This window comes from Rhinopithecus bieti, unplaced genomic scaffold (assembly GCF_001698545.2).
Source record: "Rhinopithecus bieti isolate Rb0 unplaced genomic scaffold, ASM169854v2 scaffold_75357, whole genome shotgun sequence".
NCBI lineage: Eukaryota > Metazoa > Chordata > Mammalia > Primates > Cercopithecidae > Rhinopithecus > Rhinopithecus bieti.
This window is the reverse complement of record NW_016827796.1, coordinates 7,690-33,482: the sequence shown is the minus strand read 5'-3', so window position 1 is coordinate 33,482 and position 25,793 is coordinate 7,690. Positions and strand designations below refer to the sequence as shown.

At 38.0% G+C, this 25,793-nt stretch overlaps 1 protein-coding gene across 3 annotated transcripts in view; it reads right to left on the bottom strand.

Annotated features, from left to right (window-relative positions):
- Positions 1–12,851, bottom strand: part of ZMAT1 (zinc finger matrin-type 1) — a 22,722-nt gene extending 9,871 nt beyond the window's left edge. Inside the window, exons 1-4 of one of the 3 annotated variants that reach the window (XM_017864138.1) lie at positions 12,743–12,801; positions 6,652–6,753; positions 6,398–6,572; positions 4,743–4,811 (exon numbers count right to left, since the gene is read on the bottom strand). In XM_017864138.1, the coding sequence (XP_017719627.1) occupies positions 4,743–4,811; positions 6,398–6,572; positions 6,652–6,753; positions 12,743–12,781 (385 nt within the window). In that variant the 5' untranslated portion in view covers positions 12,782–12,801. Of the gene's footprint in view, positions 1–4,742; positions 4,812–6,397; positions 6,573–6,651; positions 6,754–12,742 lie in introns of all 3 variants that reach the window. The other 2 variants (XM_017864139.1, XM_017864140.1) reach the window with 2 other exon arrangements.
- Between the last annotated feature and the right edge of the window lie 12,942 nt (positions 12,852–25,793).

The window sequence follows — 25,793 nt, the reverse complement described above, 5'->3', positions numbered from 1 at the left end:
TCATAAAAACCCTAGAAGAAAACCTAGGTAATACCATTCAGGACATAGGCATGGGCAAGGACTTCATGTCTAAAACACCAAAAGCAACGGCAGCAAAAGCCAAAATTGACAAATGGGATCTCATTAAACTAAAGAGCTTCTGCACAGCAAAAGAAACTACCATCAGAGTGAACAGGCAACCTACAGAATGGGAGAAAATTTTTGCAATCTACTCATCCGACAAAGGGCTAATATCCAGAATCTACAAAGAACTCAAACAAGTATGTGTTGTTTTAATGGGTGGGAGAGTAGGCAATGGTGAATAGTGTAAGTTTGAACACAGGTTCTAAGATATCTATAAAACTTTCATGTAAAGGTGTCCAACAGGTAGTTATATACAGGAGTATGAAAGGCAGAAGATAGGTCAGAGAGATTTTGGAGATGTCAGAACATGCGGGTGGATAGTCAAAATAATCAGAGTGGATGAAATCTCCTGAAGATAATGTATAGGCGGGCACAGGAATAGCAACATACTGATAAAACCCTGGAGAATGCCATTCTTTAAAGAAAGATGGTAGAAAAAGATGAGCCTATGAAAAGTCCATCAAAGCAAAGGACAGCGAATTATAAGAATGAACAGGAGAGAGTGATGTCAAAGGAGCTAAATAAAGATGCTCATTGGACTTACAAATTTAGAAGTCACTTTGGCACTGTGAGCAGTAGTCACAGTGAGGTGGTAGACTGGTGGTGTGAAGGCTGAGGGAAGAAGTGCCAACAAATGGCAGTGAGTTGAGTAAATAATAAGTGAAGACAGTAAGAGTGGACTAGATTTAAAAAAAAAAAAACTTGGTTAAGAAGGGAAGGGGAGAATGTAGTAGTTAAAGGAAAACTCAGGGTTACAGGAGGATTTGGTTAAACCAAGATACTTGGTAGTAATCCACAACTGAGGGCCAAATTTTTCTCGATGAAATCACAAAGGAGCTTGTCTGAGAAGTGTGAGGAGAAGGAGTGTAGAGCAGTGGAAGAGAGTCTTGAAGAATGATATAGGTTTAAAATTGTCGCTAAGGGGAAAGTGAAGGAAAAAGAAACAGATTAAGTAGGACTAAAGGCCCAAAGAGGTTAGGTACCAAGACTCTGAAAACATACCCAATCTCTATACTTTATAATTTCCCATAGCATCACTCAGTAGGCTTTATGTAGAAGTAGAAAATGTAGAGGGTGGAACTGATCCAGGGATGAAATCCTGCTACTAGGGAGTGAGAGAATAACAATGAGGTACAAGTAAAGCTTTCCAGAAGGTTGTTACAGCATTAAGGTGTGAGGTGATGGTAGTAGAAATGTAATGAAGGGCTACAGAAAGGAGAAATAGTTCTAAGATTTGTTAATGGATAGAATATAGATAATTAAGTAGTCAAAGATACCCTCAAAGAGTCAAGTGTAGGTGAATAATAAACATTGGAACTACTAGCAAAGACAGAAAATTCAGGAAATTCAAGTTGATTGTAGAGATTATTAATTCCGTTTCAGGTATGTTGAGTTACAGGTGAATGTGAGGCATCTAAGTGCAATAATGGGGCCAAAAATTAGTAAGATAAACAAAACAAATACAATAAATAAAAAATACATACATACTTTAGTTCCATATCGTTATGGTAGCCATTCCTGTGCTAATAAGATCTGAGCTGGATGAGGGATATGAAGAAAGCAGTGAGAATGATGAAGAAAAAGAGAAAGATTAGATATGGGAGAAACATATATAAACAACAGCAGATGGAGAGGAAGGCAGACAGTAGAAAATGGGTGATGAGTGAAACAGTTAAGGTGGCATATGTTAAATTATTACCACTTGCTCACTTGTAATGAGGGCATCTGCTGTTACTGTTGTTTGAAATTCTCATTAGCTAATTAAAATTCTCCAGGTATTTTTAAATGTTCAAATGTTTACTACTCTCAAAATGAAAGAGCCAAGGTAGGGTTGAAAATATGCTGAGCTCTTGCTTCAGAGGCTAATGTAAAGTGATTCCAATGACTGGATAAAATTATGCTGATGATCATCCCCTCTCCTCCACCATCAGATGAGAATTTCATCAAAATCCTTCTTTCCTCATTCTAATAACATTAAAACTTCAGAGTGCCAAAATGGCCCTCCCCATTTAGAAGTGACAGGAGTGCACACACTTCTCATAGTTAAAACTCAGTTCAAATTTACCTAATGCTACAAAATTAGAAGCCACTTATTTCAGATACACTCAACCTAGCAATGGGAAAAATACCTTAACAAGTGAAAGTTGTCATTTCTCTGAACATATACTCCTATTTTCAGAAACCCTATCACTTGCATTTCTACACTTGCCTAAATCAACATTCTTCCTAATACTAGATAAAAACACATATCTCTATGTAACTTGCTGGGATATGCTGAATCACACTAAGTAGAAACCTGGAAGAGTAGAAAACAGGATAAACACTCAACAAATAAAGATAATTAATAGTTCTCTGATACATATATTAAGCTAATCTCTACTGAAGTGGGCCTATTTCTGTGCCAGTTTCTATCTATAGCACTGGAAATATAGATGAATTAGATGAAGTCCCTTGCCTCAAACACCATACATTCTAATTGGAGACAGACACATGAAGAGATAATTAGAAATGCAGGTTAAGGAAGCACATAAGATTAACCTTGAAGTAAGTGAATGAGTGGGAGTTAGCCAGGAGAAGTGTTATGGGGATATTCTAGACAAAGTGGCAGCATGAACGAGGACACAGACACAAAAAATAGGGTAACAGTTTCTGGAAACCATATGTGGTTTGCAGGTACTGACTCACATAGATCATGCCAGGAAGTAGCAGGGGATAAGCCTGGAGAAGGCAGGCAGAAACAAGATGGTGGAGAGCTATGAAGCTTAGATTTTATATTTAGAAGATGAAGGAACAATGAAGGGTTTTAAAGAAGGGGAATGACATGGAAATACTTACACTTTAAATGAAACACTCTAGTGGTTAAATTGGGGGTGGGTTTGGGGAAACAAAACTGGAGACAGAAAGAGTAGTTAGGAGGTTGTGGCAATTGCTTCTCAAAACTTATTCAGTACAAATCACCTACAGATCTTGTTACAATGCAGATTCTGATTCCGTAGGTCTGCAGTGGGGCCTGAGAGTCTTTGTTCTAACAAGTTCCCAGGTGATGCCAATGGTGTTGATCCACAACCCACACTCTGAGTAGTAAACCTCTAGGAAAGATCTTGAGGACCTGAACTAATGTGGGAAGCGTAGGGCTGGAGAGAAGGGGAGAGTAGTATTCAGGAGGTAAAAGAGTCACAGCTTGGTGCTTCATTAGATACACAAAGTGAAGAAGGTGGTGTTTGGGGGTTCATAGTTACCTGCCGGTTTCTACTTTGAATGACTAGGTGGATGTGAAATGGCTATGAGGCATCCAGGTGAAGCAGTAGCTGCCATTTGGATATGTGAATCTAATGCTTGACAGAAAGGTGATAAGCATACAGATAAGAAATGAAACCAGGGAAATAGAAATTGTGTTTGCAGAGTAAGGTCAAGGATGAAACCATGGGAATACCTACATCTAGGTAATGAATAAAACAAGAGTCCATAGAGAAAAAAGAAACAGCAATAGAGAAGAACCAGAGCATAAAGAGTTACATATGACAAAGAATAGAGCTTCAAGGAGGAAAGAAGAATGAACATTTTCACATGAAGGAGAAAGGCTGGGTAAAGAAAGAACTGAAAAATAATAGTAAGTGGAGGAAAAGAAGTGGGTGGAAGAGAGGATATGAAAGGGGAATAAAATACACTAGTAGTGAGAAGGTGCCTGTGGGGGGAAAAATGAAAAAAAAAAATATGGTTAGAAGAGCAAGTGGATCACTCCAGTCAGGATCAGTCTCTTTACTGTGCCTGAATTTTTGCCACTCTTTCTTAGCTCCAAGCCCTTTGGTTCATCCTTTCTTCTTCCCACTTCTATCCACTGAAAATCATCTAAATATATGAAGATTTTTCTGGACCATATGCTTCACTCATCTAGTTAACAAAAAAATGTACACAAAAAGGCTTCTGTCGGCTCTTTCAGTGAAGTACTATTAACCTAACTAGTTTACACGCTCGCTCCTTTAGGGAAATGTATTCCCAAGAATGACTAGCCTAGCACCAAAGAGACACTTAAAACATACTTAGTAAAAAACGATATAACCACATGATATTAATTTAAAATGCTTCCTTATGTATATACCTAAGGATCCTTATTTACCTAAAATAACATGAAACCATGAGAATTCCTATATTTGATACTAAAATCAACAGGGGTCATCTAAACCATTCAGGTTCTCATTTCCTAGGAAATGAACAGATCAAGTTAGATGGACTTGAAAGTCCTTATAAAATGCTATGATTCCATGAATACTATCAACCTCTCACTCAATAAGAGTAAAATGGTATGCAAATAAGCTAGTATGCTTTATAAAATACAAACTTCCTATGAAAAAGTTTTGGGATAATTTTATGTTTACCATTTGCATTTGATTTTGCTGAAAGAGATTTCTCTCTTATTTTGTCTACAAATGTCTCCCTGGCAAAAAAAAAATATATATATATATTTTTGTGTGTGTGTGTGTTTTTTTTCCCAACATAATGTTATTAGGTCATTACTGGACCATTAAAGGAAGCAGGATAGAGCTTGCAAAATTTGTTTGGATTACTCAAACCCAAATCACTGCTGGGAGAGGAAGGCATAGTCTTGTCTTTAATCCCACCTGGAGGAGGCTTGACAGGAAGGGGCTTCAGGAAGGTTGACTCTGCAGAAGTAGTAAGAGGCACTCCTGCTGAAATAGTTGTAATAAGAAGGGATAAACACATTTTCAGATATTAGAACTGCATTTATTGTAAAGTACTAGGGAAATTTAGAATTCTCTAAAAACCCACTCCCTGGACTTCTTTTTTTTCAACAGACAGTTGCTGGATAAAGCTTCTAAAGTAAAAAAAGAACTTCCTTCTGTGAGAATGGAAATGTGAATATGAATTTGTCACCAAGTTTGATATGAGAAGGAAGAGGTATTCTGTATTAGGCATTGCCTAATTATATTCATATAAAAAATCAGTGAAAGTATGATAGCCATCTTATGATTCTTTGAAAATAGTGAGGATAAAACATATGATACTAACTTCTAAGTTAGTCTTTCTTGAGTAACAAAGTAAGGCACCTATTCATTCTACATTTGTGATGTCTGCATCAGAATACAATCTATGCAGTTGTTTAAGACTATAAAACTATACATGTTCCTACAATTCCAGTATTTCATAGCTCTTTTATTTATCCTCCTCTCTGAGCCCAAGTTGATAAATCTTGGGACTGAAGATAAAAGTTTTATAAGATGTTTTTTCTTTTAGGGCACACTGATGCTATCTTATCTTTTGAATGACAGGCCGAAAAAATGTATAAAAATTAGAGACTAAATTTAAAAAAATAATTCTGGTTTCATTTATTAAGAAAATAAAAGTTTTAATAACATATCTCGTGGCATTGACTTTGCTGGGTGACTATGAGTTCAAAATTAGTAAGTTCAAATTATACTATGAGTTCAAAATTGATGTTGGTGAATTTTCCATGCCAGGCATGCCTTAGTCCTAAAGTGTTGAAGCTACAAAGAATGTGGTAAATTATTCATTACAGAGGGTTAATCATCATTTTTTGTTCTAGCACATGCATTTATAAAAATACAAGTTGGGTTTTCCAGGGTATACTCTGACATCTTGGGCAACTTTGAGTCAGTTTTCTCATATGTGCTGGTGACCCAACATCACTGGAAGAAGGAAAGACGCAATGTTTTATAATTCCCTGTATATTTAGGATTTAACATAAACTAAGTACTCAGTAACTAACTGATGATGCTAGTAGTACTTTATATTCATAGGACGAAAGAAATAGGCTGTTATAACAGAAAGAGTCAGTAACTTTTTTTTTGCCTACTGTTAGTAGGAAACACATAATTATATTATGGTGAAGACATTGATTTGAACACTCATATGAGATGTTTTGGAAAATACTAACACAAAAAAGATGCCAAGGGGAAGAAGTAAAAAGTGAAGATTTTATTATTTGATTAGAAATGGAGAGAGCTCCAGCTGCTTACTGTTGTTTCTTTATAGCAGTATAGCAAATCACTTGCTTTTGTTTCAATTTGGTGAACTGAAAAGGAGAGGTCATAACATTTCTTAAAAATCAACTAGCAATTAAAATCTCCATACTAAATGACAAAGACAGAAACAGAGATTAACTGGGAAGAAGAAGAATAATCAAGTTATTTCAACTGGGGTGAAAGTCTCCCCCAATAAAAAGGATATGGCAGAGTTAGACAAAACATGATAGGTAGATCCTTCATTGAAGATCAGGAGGTGAATGGAACCTTACCCATCTCTGGTTGAAATCCTGATGGAGATGTCTGATCATGTTCTTCCATTAATTGCTTCAGTTTTGTAGCATGGACCTTTCCCACATAGTGAGACTGAGCAATAAATGGAGAGCTAAACATCATGTTGCAGAGATCACAAAATTTATTTTTGTCGACTCCTTCATACCTATGCACCTGAAATAGGCACAATCTTGTTAGAAAGATTCAGTAACTCAAAGTTTAGAATTACACAATACCAACACACATCACTCACCTGAAAATTCTCAACATGCATCTTCATTTTCTTACCAGGCACTTCATTTTGTTCCCCATGCATTTGAAAATAAAAACTAACATTTTGAGCATGTTTTTCACCCTGAAAAAAGATATAATATGACTTTGTTTATTCAATAAAAGAGTCATTCAAAATTTACACCTTTCTGAATTTGAGGATGGCACTCATGTGTGTTAATATATTTAGTCAAACTTGGAGCAAACTCACATGATTTCAAATCTCTAAATGTCAGTTAAAATGAAAATAATGCTAAATTTAGAAGCTAACAAGTTTTAGATTCTTGTTTTTGAAATGGATTCCTAGTTGCTGCCCAATATCAAATACCTTCTTTTTACTTAGTTACAGATCTTGAGCAATGTACCCAGCTAAAAGACTATGTTTTTCAGCCTTCCTTTCAGCAAGATGTATCCACGTAACTAGATTCTGGTCAATAAGATATAATTTGAAGTGTTATGTGGAACTTCTGGGAAGCCTCCTTAAATGACTGGGCCATAATCCCTTATTCTACCCTTCTTCCTTACTGCTTTTGGAATTAAGATACAAAGGATGCCATGGTGGACACTGAGAAGGAAAACCAGTTCATCAGAACAGAAAGACAGAAAATGCCTGCTGAGCGTGGTGGCTCACGCCTGTAATCCCAGCACTTTGGGAGGCCGAGGTGGGTGGATCACAAGGTCAGGAGTTCAAGACCAGCCTGACCAACATGGTGAAACTCCGTCTCTACTAAAAATACAAAAATTAGCCAGGCATGGTGGTATGCGTCTGTAATTCCAGCTACTCAGGAGGCTGAGGCAGGAGAATCACTTGAACCCAGGAGGTGGAGGCTGCAGCGAGTTGAGATTGCGCCACTGCACTCCAGTCTAGGCAACAGAGTGAGACTTTGTCTCAAAAAAAGAAAAAAAAAATGCCTACGTCCCTGATAATGTTATAAAGCTGTCATATCAGCCCTCTACTACCTACCTCACAAATTCTTTTATGTGAGAAAAGAAATCCTCCTGGGTTTAAGAGATATTAGAAATAATCTCTAACAAATATATAACCAAATATGTAAGAATAACTAAGATGTTGGTGTAGGGGGAAGGGAAACTAACATTTCCTGAGCACATAATGTGAGACAATCACTCTCTCTACAGAATTTTATTTATTTTAAAATTGTATTTTCCGTAAGTTATTAGGGTACAGGTGGCATTTGGTTACATGAATTAAGTTCTTTAGTGGTGATTTGTGAGATTTTAGTGCACCCAGCACCCAAGCAGTATACACTGCACCATATTTGTAGTCTTTTATCCCTCTTCCCCTTCCACTCTTCCCCCCGAGTCCCCGAAGTCCACTGTATCATTCTTATGCCTTGCATCCTCGTAGCTTAGCTCCCGCATATCAGAGAGTACATATGATATTTGATTTTCCATTCCTGAGTTACTTCACTTAGAATAATAGTCTCCAATCTCATCCAGATAACTGCAAATGCTGTTCATTCATTCATTTTATGGCTGAGTAGTATTCCAGTGTATATATACCACAGTTTCTTTATCCACTCATTGATTGATGGGCATTTGGGTTGGTTCTACGATATTGCAATTGTGAATTGTGCTGCTATAAACATGCGTATGCAAGTATCTTTTCAAATAATGACTTCGTTTCCTCTGGGTAGACAGCCAGTAGTGGGATTGCTGGATGAAAAGATAGTTCTACTTTTAGTTCTTTAAGGAATCTCCACAATGTTTTCCACAGTGGCCGTACTAGTTTATATTCCCCCCAGCAGTGTTAGAAGTGTTCCCTGTTCACCACATCCACACCAACACTACTGTTTTTTGATTTTTTGATTATGGCCATTTTGCAGGAGTAAGGTGGTATCGCATTGTGGTTTTGATTTGCATTTCCCTGATCATCAGTGATGCTGAGCATTTTTTCTTGTGTTTGTTGGCTATTTGTGTATCTTCTTTTGAGAATTGTCTATTCATGTCCTTAGCCCACTTTTGATGGGATTGTTTGTTTCTTACTGATTTGAGTTTGTTGTAGATTCTGAATATTAGTCCATTGTCAGATGTACAGATTGTGAAGATCTTCTCCAACTCTGTAGGTTGTCTGCTCTGCTGACTGTTCCTTTCGGTGTGCAAAAGCTCTTTAGTTTAATCAGGTCCCAGCTATTTATCTTTTTTCTTTATTGCATTTGCTTTTGGGCTCTTGGTCATGAAATCCTTGCCTAACCCATTACCTAGAAGGGTTTTCCAATGTTATCGTCCAGAATTTTACAATTTCAGGTCTTAGGTTTAAGTCTTTAATCCATCTTGAGTTGATTTTGTATAAGGTGAGAGATGAGAATCCGGTTTCATTCTCCTACATGTGGCTAGCCAATTATCCCAGCACCATTTGTTGAATAGGGTGTCCTTTCCCCACTTGATGTTTTGTTTGCTTTGTTGAAGATCAGCTGGCTTTAAGTATTAGGGTTTATTTCTGAGTTCTCTATTATGTTCCACTGGTCTATGTGCCTATATTTTATACCAGTACCATGCTGTTTTGGTGACTATGGCCTTATAGCATAGTTCGAAATCAGGTAGTGTGATGCCTCTAGATTTGTTCCTTTTGCTTAGTCTTGCTTTGGCTATGTGGGCTCGTTTTGATTCCATATGAATTTTAGAATTGTTTTTTATAATTCTGTGAAGAATGATAGTGGTATTTTGATGGGGATTGCACTGAATTTGTAGATTGCTTTTGGCACAGAATTTACTGTAGACTGCATTTATACAATATTGATTCTACCCATCCATGAGCATGGGATGTGTTTCCATTTGTTTGTGTCATCTATGATTTCTTTCAGCAGTGTTTTGTAGTTTTCCTTATAGAGATCTTTTGACTCCTTGGTTAGGTATATTCCTAAATTATTTTTTCTTTGCAGCTATTGTAAAAGGGGTTGAGCTCTTGATTTGACTCTCTGCTTAGTTGCTGTTGGTGTATAGAAGAGCTACTGATTTGTGTACACTAATCTTGTATCTGGAAACTTTGCTGAATTCTTTTATCAGTTCTAGGGGCTTTCTGGAGGAGTCTTTAGGGTTTTCAACGTAAACGATCATATCATCAGCAAACAGTGACAGTTTGACTTCTTCTTTACTGATTTGGATGCCCTTTATTTCTTTCTTTGCCTGATTGCTCTGGCTAGGACTTCCAATACTATGTTGAAGAGGAGTGGTGAGAGTGGGCATTCTTGTCTTGTTCCATTCCTCAGAGGGAATGCTTTCAACTTTTCCCCATTCAGTATTATATTAGCTGTGGGTTTGTCACAGATGGTCTACATAATTTTAAAATGTGAAATATACCCATTGTATGGGAAAGAACAGGAAACAATATAATCAAAACCCATACCCACTACTCAGTTTTAACACTTTGTTGCATTTCTCTCAAATTTCCTTTTTAAAAGGGGTAAAATTTTACAGATACAATCCTACACCCTCATGCTCACACTCACAATCCTTTCTTCCTCTCTCTCTCTCTTAAAGTTGGTGTACCTGATTTCCTTTCATGCTTTTATTCTTTTACTACACACACGTATCCGTAGTTTTATTTATTACTATCTTGTAAATTTTTTTTATAAAAAAGGAATCATTTGATACATATCCTTTTCAAATTGCTTTTTAAAACTCAGCATTCTATTTATAAGATCTATTGATATTGATACATACAGCTCTAGTTCATTCATGCTATAATATTCTACTCCATATGCTACCTATCCAGTTCCCTGTTTAGGACAATTATCTTTCAGTTTATTTTGCTAATATAAGCATTGCTATAATTAACATATATAAATAGATCTCCCAATATACATGTTCAAAAGCTCCTTTAGAATAGATACCTAGAAGTGGAATTCTTGGCCTATAAGGAGTGTGGATTTTCAACTTTACCAGGTATTATAAAATTTTGAAGCAGTTTACATCTCCAAATGCAGTGATGACAGTGTCTGTTTCCCTATATTATCTTGAAGTGTTAAGTGTTATTAGATTTTAATTTTTCTCAGTATTATGGTTCTTATATGATAGTTTATTATCACTTTAACTTGCATGTCCTGTATGATCACTAGTGAAGTTGAGTATCTTATTCCATGGACTGTTCACATCACTTTCCCATTTTTCTATTTGCTTTTTGTTCTAATTGATTTGTAGTCCTTTCTATATTCTAGACACTAATCCTTTGTTAGTTATATAGGTTATAAATATCAACTAATGTGAGGCATATATTTTTAACTTAGTTTATGATTCAAAATTTTTTAATGTCATATAAATTTCTTCTACAGATATTGTGACTTATTTGAAAGCCGTGACTTATTTTAAAGGTGAAATTGTTGTAGATATAGGAAACCAGGCCAATAAAATAAAACAGGATAAAAGCCTCAAAAGAAACCAATATGTATGTGGAAATTAGCATACAATAGAGGTGCCACTACAAATCAGTGAGGTAAGGATCAACTATACAATAAATAGTGCTGGAACAACTGGCTATCCATATGAAAAACCTGTTGTCACCCTCCATACACAAAAATCAATACCAGATGGATTATAACATAAGAAGTAAATCTTCAAAGTTTTAGAAGAAAATAGAGGGAAGTATATGACAAAAGTGTATAGAATGGTTTATTAAACACATAAGCACAGACACAAAAGAAATATTAATAAATACAACCTCATTAAAATTCAAAACTTCTGCAATACTGTTATATTTTACAGTACTATACTGAGAGAGTCTTTGTATCTTTTTTTGTAAAAATGCATGTGTACATGTGTGTGTGTGTTCAGAAATCATATTGGAATCACAGAAGCAAAAGAGAAATTCAATAATGGTTAACTACAAGTGATAGAATTATAATTTATATTTATTTTCCTGTATTTTTGCCTATTTTCTAGACTGAATAGTACTATATGATTCCATAAAAAGCTGTCTTTCCAATGTAAATTAAAATGGTTCAAATGGATAAATTGTAGTTATCACAGAGCCCCTTGACTGTCTGTCTCTGTTACTAATTCTAAATCTTTGATCTATGGAGTCTAAAGATGTGCTGGGCACTCTCATACATTTGATTTCACTTAATTCTCACAAGTATAGTAAGAGATTTTTACCACTATCATTTTACAGGTCCAAGAAACATGCTCAGAAAGGTAAAGTGACTTGCCAAAGCTTATGTAACTAGTCAATGGTGGAGTTAAGACTTAACCCCACCTCCTCTCGATGCACAGTCAACACAATTTCCCTATCTGTAATTATAGTAAATTAATTTCAACCAACATTAGGACTAAAACATAATTACCAATAAGATTAGCAATAGGAAGAACAAGATGAGGTGTTTAAAAAAGTAGAACTGGCATTACATTAGTTTTAACTGAATATGTCTAGTATTTTGGTAACCTAGATACCAGATATGAAAGAAATCCAACAGCTCATCAGATGATGTAGAAACATGAAGAAACACCAGATGAAGGGAAAGAACACTGGATATGAAATCAGAATAAATCATGTTTAGGCTTAGTTATACCAGTGACTAGCCATGGAGAAGTGTTAACCCTCTGGGTCTCAGTGTTCCAATCTATAAACTAAGAGAGTAAGGACATTAAACACTCTCTCTTTTAGCTCTAGGATTCTACATTCCTGTGTCTAAAACACATGGCTCAATCAAGTGCAAGACTGGTTTGTTTTGTTTTATAGTCTTCATTTGCTATAAAGGAAGACTCTGGGAGTTCTACATAATATCCCTTGATTCACATTAATAGTTTCCTATGCAAGCTTCATAATGCCTCCCTTATATTTAATACAAGGGTGGATGGCTTGATGGATACAAAGCGAGGCAGAGTGGTGTGAAGAAAAGAAAACAAGCTTTGGAGTAAAAGACTGAGCTTAAGTCTGAATTCCCCAAACTTAAAGTAGTATATTACCATCCCTGTCTGAGCCAGTCTCCTCATCCATCAAAGGAAAATAACACTACCTTTTCACAGGATTCTCATAGCAATCAAGTAAGATGACTTACGGGAAGTTTACTTGCTACATTTGAAAACCTGCTTTAGACCCTATTTCCATTATTTTAACCTACCTCATAATGTGAAATTCTTTGTGATTCAAACTGTAGCATTACTCCACATACTTGACAAAACTTATCTGTAAAAGTTCAGCCTTTTCCTCCTGTTCATTCCACATGGCATCTGTGAATAAAAAAGGGAAGAGAAATATATCACATTAATAAATATTTAGAGGTATCATTTTCATTCCTCGACTATGTATGATTTCATATGCCACTTCAAATTTGAGTGCTTGTGAGGCTAGAGTAACAGCTCTTTGTTCGAGTATGCAATTTAACACACACATACTAAGTATCCCTCTAATGACAGATATGGCAAGAGTTATTTATTTAGTATGGTAAGTCTAGGCAATGGCATTCTAAAGGAATCATTATGGGGCACCAGTAACTTCATGAGCTTCATGGAATGACTTGGGACACCCGTAATTAAAGGCTGGGTTTAAAACCCAGCCTTGGCCAAGTGCGGTGGCTCATGCCTGTAATCCCAGCACTTTGGGAGGTTGAGGTAGGAGGACCGCTTGAGGTGAGGAGTTTGAGACCAGCCTGGGCAACAGACCAAGACACAATCTCTAAAATAACAGAAATAAAATTAGCTGGGCATGATGGCAAGCGCCTGCGGTCCTAGCTACTCCAGAGGCGGAGATGATCACTTGAGCCCAGGAGGTCAAGGCTGCAGTGAGCTATGATTGTGCCTTCCAGCCTGGGTGACAGCAAGACACTGTTTCAAACAAACAAACAAAAAACCTGAAAACCAACCAAACAAACAAAAAACAGCATTGATATTTTGCGTTTAACAGCAGACAATCCTAAGAAACGCTTTGTTTTAGGACTGCCACTTGTCACAGGATTCTCATTAAGAATCAAGAGATTTTACCACTCTCATTTTACAGGTCCAAGAAACATGAAGCTATGCCTTCAATGTTATCTAGAAATCACAAGGAACCACAAAGTATCTTTGCCCATAGTGGGCAAACATCCTTCATCATTGTACAAACACTAGCATACTAATGTGGCCAAACAAGTGTCACACAAGCCCCTCAAAGCTATAATGTAATGTTCGTATACATATCTAGAAATGTATACTATAGTGTTTCTCACTGTAATAAATAACACATGCCAAAACTTTCTGCATTTACACTTGAGGTCTATACTGTCATCTAAACTTCTTAAGAACTACACCGTATTCTGCCAAAGTTTATCCATTTTCTATACAGTATGAGTCACAAACATCAAAATTCTCATTGTTATTTGGCTATCAAAGTGAATAAGTTGGTACCACATGCTTTCACAGAGATGCCAATTGCTTATTAAATGAATAAAAGTTGTAGAACAAATACAATACATCAAATTCCCAATACTAACAAAATTAAATATATGCACAGAAGAATCTGGAATAAAATAAACCAAATTTAAAATGGTTAACTCTGGTAAGTGGGCCTAGAAAAGGAACAAGGAGAGACAACTTAATGTTTAACTCTCTGTACAACTGTCTTAATTTTGCAGAAAAGCAAGCATGCAGGACTTTCTAACTAAAAAACCATTAGGACAGACATCATCAAGATGGTGGAGTAAGACTCTTCAGCACTCATCCCTCTACAGAAACATCAATTAAAATAACTATCCACAAATGAAAATACCTTCACAAGAGCCAAAAAACTAAAACACAAAACAAATATGCAGGAGATTATAGCAGTACCTGGGTGTAGCACAGAAATAAGGTGCATTCAAGAAGGTAGGAAAGAAAGTTTTACACTATCAGCATCAGCCTTCTACCAACCCCAGCATACAGTGGAAACAGATAACCCTCTGTGTGAGAGAAGGAGAGGGAAGTGAGCACTGAACTTTGATTCGAACTCCAAAACTGGACCCACCCCAGTAATATCCAGTGCTAGGAAGACCCCACAGCCCTAGACTCCAGGACAGTACCAGTGGACTCAGCCTCCAGGCCTGCTCCAGTGCCAAGCTGAATCATTCAACCCCAAGCTCCAGGAATGCACAGTGGACTTGGTCTCCAGGTTACCCCAACATCAGGCCAACCTCAGCAACACCATGCCCTCGACCATCTCCAGCATTGGACTAGCTCCCAAGGCTCCTGGCTTCAGGCCAGGGCCAGCCCCAGCACCTGGCCAACTCCCACAGCCCTAGTCATAAGGCTGGCACCTGCAGACTCAGCCTCCAGGCCAGCCCCTCGAGGGAACTAATATAGGCCCCAACAGGCTGGTACCCACAGACTGAGCCTCCAGGCCTACCCCAGAACCAGGCAGGATCCCACAGTCCAACCCTCCAGGCTGGCTCCTGTAGCCCTTGCTGGAGCTCTTGCATCTCAGTGTTCCAGCAGACCCAGAGCCCAGGTCAGTTCCAGTAGACCACAGTGCTGGACTTGCCCCATGAACACAGGTGCCAGGACCATCCCCGTGTGCCCAGGTACCAGGCTGGCCTGGTGGCTCCAAGATCCACATTAGCCCCAGGGACCTAGCCTCTAAGCTAGCCCTTGCACACGCAGCCTCCAGGCTTGCTTCTGCAGACTCAGGCTCCAGGCCAGCCACTGGAGCTGAGTCTGCTTCAGGTTCCACACTGGTCCCAGCACCAGGGCCCAGGCTCCAGAGGACCCAGGCTCCAGGCTTATTCTAGAAGACCCAGGGTCCATGCCCACTCCTGTAGACCCCAGTACCAGGCAGGACCCCTTGGACTGAGGCTCCAAGACCACCCCTGCAGACTCAGGCTCCAGGTCTATCTCAGTGATCCCAGGAACCAGGCACCTCAGTGATCATTTCAATAATCCAAGATACCCCAGTACTAGGCTAGCCTCCACGGACTCAGGCTCCAGGCCCATGCTAGTGGACCTAGGTGTCAGGCCCATCCAGTGTTCAGCCAACCCCTATAGACTCAGGTTCAAGGCTTACCCCAGCACCAGGTGAGCCCCTGTGGACCAGGCTTCAGGCTGGCTCCTATGGTTACAGGCTCCAGGCCTGCCCTTGTGGACATAGGCTCCAGGCCCATTCCTCAAGACCCAATCAGCAGATCCACCCCAGTGGATTCAGGCTTCAGGGCCAACCCTGAAGACCCGGATACCAGGCCCGCTCATCTGCTGACCCAGTTAGCAGGCCAGGCTGCCCAAGGACTTCAGCAACAAGTGCATCAGGGACATACCAGATGGTCTGCCTGGGAATCTCTGCATGGGCTAACTGGTAAAGGGCTTTCCCAGAAAATTAAGTCTGCAAAATTGGAATAAGTCCTTACATTTCTTTAAATGTGCAGACATTAATGTAAGACAATGAGAAACATGAAAACCAAGAGACAAAACACTACCACAAGAACACTATTTCTTAGTAGCTGACCTCTATACAAACTGACAAAGATTCAAAATAACTGTTTTCAGGAATCCCAAAAAACATAAAAAAAAAAAAAAAAATAGAGAAACAATTTAATGAAATCAAGAAAACAATAAATGACCAAAATTAGACATTTAACAGAGGGACTGAAATTATATTTTAAAATTATCAAATAAATTCTGGAGCTTAAAATGCAATGAATGAAATGAAAATGTAATAGCCTCAACCTCAGAATTGACCAGGCAAAAGAAATAATCTATGAACTCAAAGATAAGCTATTTGAAAATATACAGTAAGAGGAGAAAAAAAGAAAAGAATGAAAAGGAAAACTAAACTAGAGCAGGAGTATCTATATTTATATTAAATAGAAACCATTGAAGACACTTATTTTAAAGTTATGTTAGATATCTTCACCAAAGCTTAATTTTCAATACCATTACATGGACTAAAAGGCTTACTTTTAGAAGTGCATACTCAAGATAAGAATAAATGTAATTAGAAACATGTAAAACATAACATAATGAATAGTTACAAATTTATCTCTATTACATATAGTATCACCTCTGAATTATTTTGAGATTGTTTTAGAATATAGGATTTATCTAACTCTGATTCTAACATCAGCACTGTAAAGAAGTTAATTAAAATGCATTTCAGGACTTCCTTTTTTCAGGATTAACTACTATGTGCAAATTGAGCTTAGTGGTATAATCTTGAACTTTCCATCCATTAAAATCTTTAATAAGAATAAGTAAATATAGGAGGCAGAGCAAGATGGCAGAACAGAAAGCTCTACCAATTGTCCCCCCACCCCACAAGGACACCAAGTTAACAACTATCTACACAGAAAAAAACACCTTTACAAGAACCAAAAATCAGGTGAAAGCTCAAAGTACCCAATTTTAACTTCAGATCACTGATAGATGCACGTAAGAGATAGAAAAAAAAAAAAAAAAAAAAAAGGTCCTGAATAGCTGATGCCACCCCTCCCCCATCCTGCAGCTGCAGCCTGGTGCAGAGAGCATTTCTGGATGCTGGAAGGGAGAACACAGCAATTGTTAGGCAGTGAACTTGGTGCTGTCCTGTTAGAGCAGAAAGGAAAACCAGACCAAACTCAGCTGGTACCCAACCAGGGAAGGAGCACTTAAACCAGCCCTAGCCAGAGAGAAGTTGCTGATTCCAGTGGTTCAAAGTTGAGTGCCCGCAAACCTTACCTCTGAGGGCCAAAGTCCTCTCAGTCTCTAAGTAAACTTGAAAGGCAGTCTAGGCTGTAAGTACTGCAACTCATAGGCGAGTCCTAGGACTGAACTAGGCCCAGAGACAGTGGACTGGGGTGAGTGGGGGGCACATGACATATTGAGACACCAGCTGGGGCAGCCAAGGAAGGACTAAAATCACCCCTCCCTTAATCCCAGGCTGCATGGTTTGAGGCTCCAAAAGAGACCTCTTCCTTCTGCTTGAGGAGAGGAGAGGGAAGAGAAGAGAGGACTTTGCCTTGCATCTTGGTTACTAGCTCAGCCACACAAGGATAGGGCACCAGTCAGAGCTGTGAGGACCCTGTTCCAGGCCATATCTCCCAGCTGACATTTCAAGACACACCCTGAGCCAGAAGGGTATTCCCTGACTTGAAGGAAAGGACTCAATCCTTACAGCGTTCATCATCTGCTAACTGAAGAGCCCTTGGGACCTGAATAAACCAGCAGTGATACCCAGGAACTACCTTGAGGGTCTTGTTGAGCCTCTGAGGCTTGCTGGCTTCAGGTGAGGCTCAGGAAATTACCAGCTGTGGTGCTATGAGGCAAAACTCCTTCTGCTTTAGAAAAGCAGAGGGAAAAGTAAAGAGGACTTTGTCTTGCCCCTTAGGTACCAATACCACCACAGTGGGGTAGAGCATCAAGCAGGCTCCTGGGGTCCCTGATTCTAGAGTTGACTGTTGCACAGCATTTCTGGGACTACCCTGGGCCAGAGGGGAGCTCACAGAGCTGAAACGTGAGTCCCAAGCCAGGCAGAATTCACCCCAAGTGCACTTAAGAGCCCCTGTGCCTTAACGGAACACCAGTGGTAATCTGGCAGTACACCTTGCCTTGTGGCCAGGGGTGGCTGTGGCTATGGGGTGAGGCTACTCTGCCTTTGGAAAGTGAAGTAAGGATAAGAAAGACGGAGTGTGGTGGTTTGAGTACCAGCTCAGCTGCAATACAATAGAATACCAGGTAGACTTCTAAGGTTTTTTAACTCTAGTCTCTGACTCCCAGACAACACTTCTAGACTCACCCACAGATTAGGGGACCTCACTGCCCTGAAAGGAAGGACACAGGCCTGGCTGGCTTTGCTACCTGTGGATTGTAGAGCCCCAGGGCCTTGAGAAAACATAGGCATTAGTGAGGGAGTGGTTACAATGGGCCTTAGGCAAGACCCAGCTCTGTGCTTCAGGTGTGACCCAGCACAGTCACAGTGGTGGTGGCCACAAGGATGCTTGTGTCAATCCATCCCGATTTCAGTGGCTCAGAACAGACAGAGACTCTGTAAGTTTGGGAGAAAGTAAAGGAAGAGAAAAAGAGTCTCTGCCTGGTCATATAGAGAATTCTCCCAGATCAGGTTCAAGACCATCAGGGCAGCACTTCTACAAGTCTGTGAAACCCCACAGTGTTACAGGGTCTGGGGTGCCCCAGAAAGAAGACACAGCTTAGATCACAACACCCACATCCTTTCAAATATCTGGTAAGTCTTTCCAAGAAGGACAGCTACAAATAAGCCCAGACAGTGAAGACTACATTAAATGCCTAACTCTTTGATGCCCAGACACCACAGAACATCTACTAGCATCAACACCATTCTGAAAAACATGACCTCACCAAATACACTTAAAAAGGCACCAGGGACCAATCCTGGAGAAACAGAGACATGTGGACTTTCATAGAGAGAATTCAAAGTAGCTGTGTTGAGGAAACTCAAAGAAATTCAAGATAACAGAGAGAAGGAATTCAGAATTGTATCAGATAAATTTAACAAAGAGATTGAAATAATTGAAAAGAATCAGGCAGAAATACTGGAGCTGAAAAATGTAACTGGCATACTGAAGAATGAATTAGAGTCCTTTAACAGCAGAATGGATAAAGCAGAAGAAAGAATTAGTGAGCTTGAAGATAGGCTACTTGAAAATACACAGAGGAGACAAAAGAAAAAAGAATAAAATACCATGACACACACCTACAAGATCTAGAAAATATATTGAAAAAGGCAAATCTATGAGTTGTTGGCCTGAAAGAGGAGGTAGAGAAAGAAATAAGGTAGAAAGTTTATTCAAAGGGATAATAATGAGAACTTCTGAAACCTAGATAAAGATATCAATATTTAAGTACAAGAACATTATAGAGCACCAAGCAGATTTAATTCAAAGAAGACTACCCCAAGGCATTTAATAATCAAGTACCCAAAGGTCAAGAATAAAGAAAGGATCCTAAAACCAGCAAGAGAAAAGAAACAAATAACACACAATGGAGCTCCAATATGTCAGGCAGCAGACTTTTCAATGGAAACCTTACAGGATAGAAGAGAGTGGCATCATATATTTAAATGCTAAAGAAAAAAGAAACCCCTTTTACCCTAGAATAGTATATTCAGTGAAAATATCCCTTAAACATGAAGGAGAAGTACTTTCCAAGACAAACAAAAGCTGAGGGATTTCATCAATACTAGACCTGTGCTAAAAGAAATGCTAAAGGGAGTACTTCAACCAGAAAGAAAGGGACATTAATGAGCAATAAATAATCACCTGAAGGTACAAAACTCACTAGTAAGTACACAGAAAACCACAGAATATTATAACACTGTAACAGAGGTGTATAAACTACTCTTACCATAAGTAGAAAGACTGAAAAATGAACCAATCAAAAAGAATAACTACAACTTTTCAAGACACAGTACAGTAAGATGTAAGTAAAACAACAAAAGTTAAAAGTGGAGGAATGAAGTTAGGGCGAGTTTGTATTAGTTTTCTTTTGCTTGCTTGTTTATGTAAATAGTGTGTTAAATTGTTATCAGGTTAAAATAATGGGTTATAAGTTACAAGAAGGGATCTGCAAGCCTCATGGGAACCTCAAACCAAAAAACATACAATAGATACACTAAAATAAAAGCAAGAAATTAAATCATATTATCAGAGAAAATCATCTTCACTAGGGGAAGACAGCAATGAAAGAAAGAAGGAAGAGAAGACCACAAACAACCAGGAAACAAAATCAAAAGGGAAGAACTAAGTCCTTACTTATCAATAATAATACTGAAGGTAAATGGACTAAACTTCCCAATCAAAAGACACTAACTAACTGAATGGATGAAAAAACAAGACCCACCGATCTGTTGCCTAGAGGAAACATACTTCATCTATACAGACACACAGACTGAAAATGAAAGGATAGAAATAGACATTCCATGCCAATGAAACTAAAACAGAACAGGAGTCACTATAGTTAGATCAGACAAAATAGATTTCAAGACCAAAACTGTAAGAAGAGACGAAGAAGGACACTATATGATGATAAAGGGGTCAGTTCAGCCAGAGGGAGGACATAACGATTTTAAATAGATATGCACCCAACACTGCAGCACCCAGATATATAAAGGAAATATTACTCAAGTGAAAAGAGAGATAGGCCCCAATACAATGACAGCTGGAGATTTCAACACTCCACTTTCAGCATTAGAAAGATCTTCCAGACAGAAAGTCAACAAAGAAAGAGCAGATGGAATCTGCACCACAGATGAATGGATCTAACAGATATTTACAGAACATGTCATGCAACAACTGCAGAATACACATTCTTTTCCTCAGGACATAGGTGTTTCTCAAGAATAGACCATATGTTAGGTCACAAAACAACTCTTAAAACATTCAAAAAAACTGAAATAATATCAAGCATCGTCTTGAACCACAATGGAATAAAACTAGAAATCAATAATAATAGGAATTTTGAAAACTATGCAAATACATGGAAATTAAATAATATGCTCCTGAATAACCAGTGGTTCAATGAAGAAATTAAGAAGGATATTGAAAATTTCTTGAAACAAGTAACAATAGAAACATAACATGCCAAAACCTATGGAATACAGCAAAAGCAGTACTCAGAGGGAAGTTTATAGCTGTAAGTCTCTACATTAAAAGAGAGTTTAGAAAACTTCAAATAATCAAACGATGCATCTTAAAGAACTAGAGAAATAACAGCAAACCAAACCCCAAATTAGTAGAACAAAAGACATAATAAATATCAAGCAGAAATAAATGAAATTGAAATAAAAGTACAATACGAAAGATCAATGAAACAAAAGTTTTTTTTGAAAAGTTAAACAAAATGGACAAACCATTAGCCAGACTACTAAGAAAAAAAGCAAGAAGATCTAAATATATCAAATCAGAAATGAAAAGGAGACATTACAACCAATACTGCAGAAATTCAAAGGATCATTAGTGGCTACTATGAGCAACTATATGCCAGTAATTTGGAAAATCTAGAAGAAATGGTCAAATTCCTAGTTAGATACAGTTTACTGACATTGAACCAGGAAGAAATCCAAAACCGTTTAGGCCAGTAACAAGTAATGAGATAGAAGCCGTAATAATAATAATAAAAAAATCTCAGTAAAGAAAAGCCTGGGACCTAATTGCTGAATTCCAGCAAACATTTAAAGAACTAGGACCAATCCTACTAAAACTATTCTGAAAAATACAGGAGGAAGCAATACTTCCAAACTCATTCTATGATGCCAGTATTACCCTGATATGAAAACCAGACAAAGACACATCCAAAAAAGAAAACTACAGGCCAAGATCTCTGATGAATATTGATGCAAAAGTCCTCAACAAAATACTAGCAAACAGAATTTAACACTATATTAGAACGATCATTCATCATGACCTAGTAGGATGTTTTTCCTGGGATGCAAGGATGGTTCAACATATACAAATCAATCAATGAGATATTAATAGATCATAATAATAGAATAAAGGATTAAAAACCATATGATCATTTCAATTGATGCTGACAAAGCATTTGATATAATTCAACATTCTTTCGTGATAAAAACCCTCACAAAACTGGGGAATAGAAGGAACATACTTCAACATAATAAAAGCCATATACAACAGACCCACAGTTAGTATTACAATGAATGGGGAAAAACTGAAAGCTTTTCCTCTAAGATCTGGAACTTGACAAGGATGCCCAGTGTCAAAACTGTTATTCAACATAATACTAGAAGTCCTAGCTAGAGCAATCAGACAAAAAAATATATATAAAGGGCATCCAAATGGGAAAGGAAGAAGTCAAATTATCCTTGTTTGCCAATGATGATATAATCTTATATTTGGGAAAACCTATAGACTCCACAAGAAAACTATTAGAACTGATTAACAAAATCAGTAAAGTTTCAGGAAACAAAATCAACACACAAAAAGGACTAGCATTTCTATATGCCAACAGTGAACAATCTGAAAAAGAAATTAAAAAATAATTCAAATGCTTGCTTTGGCAGCACATATACTAAACCTGGAATGATACAGAGAAGATTACCATGGCCCCTGCACACGGATGACATGCAAATTCATGAAGCATTCCATAGTTTTCACCTCATGCCAGTCATAATGGTGATTATTAAAAAGTCAAGAAACAATAGATGGTGGCGAGACTGTGGAGAAATAGGAACACTATTAAATTGTTGGTGGGAATGCAAGTTATTTCAACCATTGTGGAAGACAGTGTAGTGATTCCTCAAGGATCTAGAATGAGAAATACCATTTGACCCAGAAATCCCATTACTGGGTATATACCCAAAGGATATAAATCATTCTGCTATAAAGACACAGGCACATGACTGTTTATCACAGTACTATTTACAATATCAAAGACATGGAACCAACCCAAATGCCCATCAATGATAGACTGGATAAAGAAAATGTGGTACATATACACCATGGAACACTATGCAGCCATAAAAAGGAATGAGATCATGTTCTTTGTAGGGACATGGATGAAGCTGGAAGCCATCATCCTCAGCAAACTAACACATGAAGAGAAAACCAAACACCGCATGTTCTCACTCATAAGTGGGAGTTGAATAATGAGAACACATGGACATAGGGAGGGGAAAAACACACACCGGGACCAGTTGGAGGGTGGGGGCAAAAGGAGGGAGAGCATTAGGGCAAATAGCTAATACATGCAGGGCTTAAAACTTAGATGATGGTTTGATAGGTCCAGCAAACCATGGCACATATATACCTATGTAACAAACCAACATGTTCTGCACTTATATTCTGGAATTTAAAGTAAAATTTAAAAAATCTTAAAAAGTAATCCAATTTACAATAGTCACACATAAAATTGAATACCTAGGCATTAACTTAAGCAAAGAAATGCAAGATCTCTAAAATGAAAACAGTAAAACACTGGTGAACGATATTGAACAGGACACCAAAAAATAGAAAAATATTCCATGTTCATGGATTGGAAGAATCAATATTGTTAAAATCTCCATAGGACCCAAAGCAATCTACAGATTCAAAGCAATCCCTATCAAAACACCAATGACATTCTTCACAGAAATAGAAAAAAATCTCAAAATTTATATGGAACCACAAAAGACCCAGAATACCCAAAGTTACCCTAAGTAAAAAGAACAAAACTGGAGGAATTGTTCTTCTGTTACCTGACTTCAAATTATACTATAGAGCTAAAGTAACCAAAACAGCACGGTACCGACATAAAAGTAGACACATAGACCAATGGAACAGAATAGAGAATCCAGAAACAAATCCACACACCTACAGTGACCTCATTTTTGAGAAAGGTGCCAAGAACATAATCTGGGGAAAAGACAGTTTCATCAATAAATGGTGCTGGGAAAACTGGATATCCATATGCAGAAAAATGCAGCTAGACCCCTATCTCCTCTATATACAAAATTCAAATCGAAATGCATTAAAGACTTAAATGTAAGACCTCAAACCATAAAATTACTGCAAGAAAACATTGAGGAAAATCTCCAGGACGCTGGTCTTGGCAAAAATTTCTTGAGCAATACCCCACAAGCACAGGCAACAAGATAAAAACGGACAAATGGGATCATATCAAGTTAAAAAGTTTCTGCACAGCAAAGGATATAATCAACAAAGTGAAGAGACAATTCACAGAATTGGAGAAAATATTTTCAAACCACCCATCTGACAAAAGGTTAATAGCCAGAATATATAAGGAACTCAAAGAACTCCAATGGAAAAAGTATCTAATAATCCAATCAAAACATAGGCAAATGATGTGCATGGACAGTACTCAAAACAAGACATACAAATGGCAAACATGCATATGAAAAGGTGTTCAACATAATTGATCATCAGCAAAATGTAAATCAAAGCTACAATGAAATAACATCTCACCCCTGTTAAAATGGCTTATATCTAAGACAGGCAATAGCAAATGCTGGCGAGGATGTGGAGAAAAGGGAATCCTCATACACTGTTGGTGGGAATGTAAATTAGTACAACCACTAAGGAGACCAGTTTGGAGGTTCCTCAAAAAACTAAAAATTGAGCTACTATATAATTCAGCAATCCCACCGCTGGATATTTACCCCAAAGAAAGGATATCAGTATATCAAAGAGATATCTGCACTGCTATATTTGTTGCAGCACTGTTTACAATAACAAAGATGTGCAAGCAACCAAAGTGTCCACCAACAGATGAATGGATAAAGAAAATGTGGTACATATACACAGTGGAGTACTATTCAGCCATAAAATAATGAGATTCAGTCATTTGCAACATCATGAATGGAACTGGAGATTATGTTAAGTGAAATAAACCAGGCACATAAAGACAAACATTGCATATTCTCACTTATTTGTGGGATCTAAAAATCAAAACAACTGAATTCATGGACATAGGGATTAGAAGGATGGTTACCAGAGGCTGGGAAGGGTAGTGGGGGGTTGACAGCGGGGAGGTAGAGATGGTTAATGGGCACAAAATAAACAGAATGAATAAGCCTAGTATTTGATAGCACAACAAGGTGTCTATCGTCAGTAATAACCATATATTTTTAAACAACGTAAACAGTAATTGGGTTGTTTGAAACTCAATGGATAAATGAGGGGATGGATACCCCATTCTTCATGTGCTTATTTCACACTGCATGCCTTTATCAAAACATCTCATGTATTCTACAAACATATACACCTATATGTATCCATGAAAAGTAAAGGCTGGGCGTGGTGACTCATGCCTGTAATCCCAGCACTTTGGGAAGCCAACGTGGGTGGATCACAAGGTCAAGAGATCGAGGCCATCTTGGCCAACATGGTGAAACCCCATCTCTACTAAAATACAAAAATAAATAAATAAATAAATAAATTAGCTGGGCGTGGTGGCACACGCCTGTAGTCCCAGCTATTTGGGAGGCTGAGGCAGGAATCGCTTGAACCCAGGAGGTGGAGGCTGCAGTGAGCCGAGATTGCGCCATAGCACTCCAGCCTGGTGACAGAGCAAGACTCCGTCTCAAAAAAAAAAGAAAAAGAAAACATCTGGTTTTAAAGGATTATAGTTGTCATAGGTGAGGAGTGAGGAGTCTGAAAGATTGACTACTTAGTCCTCAATTGTGAGCACTAATACTGAAAGTTAAAGGAGAGAGACAACAAAATGGGCAAACATAAAAAGCCTCCTCTGCTGTCTCCTTTCTTAATG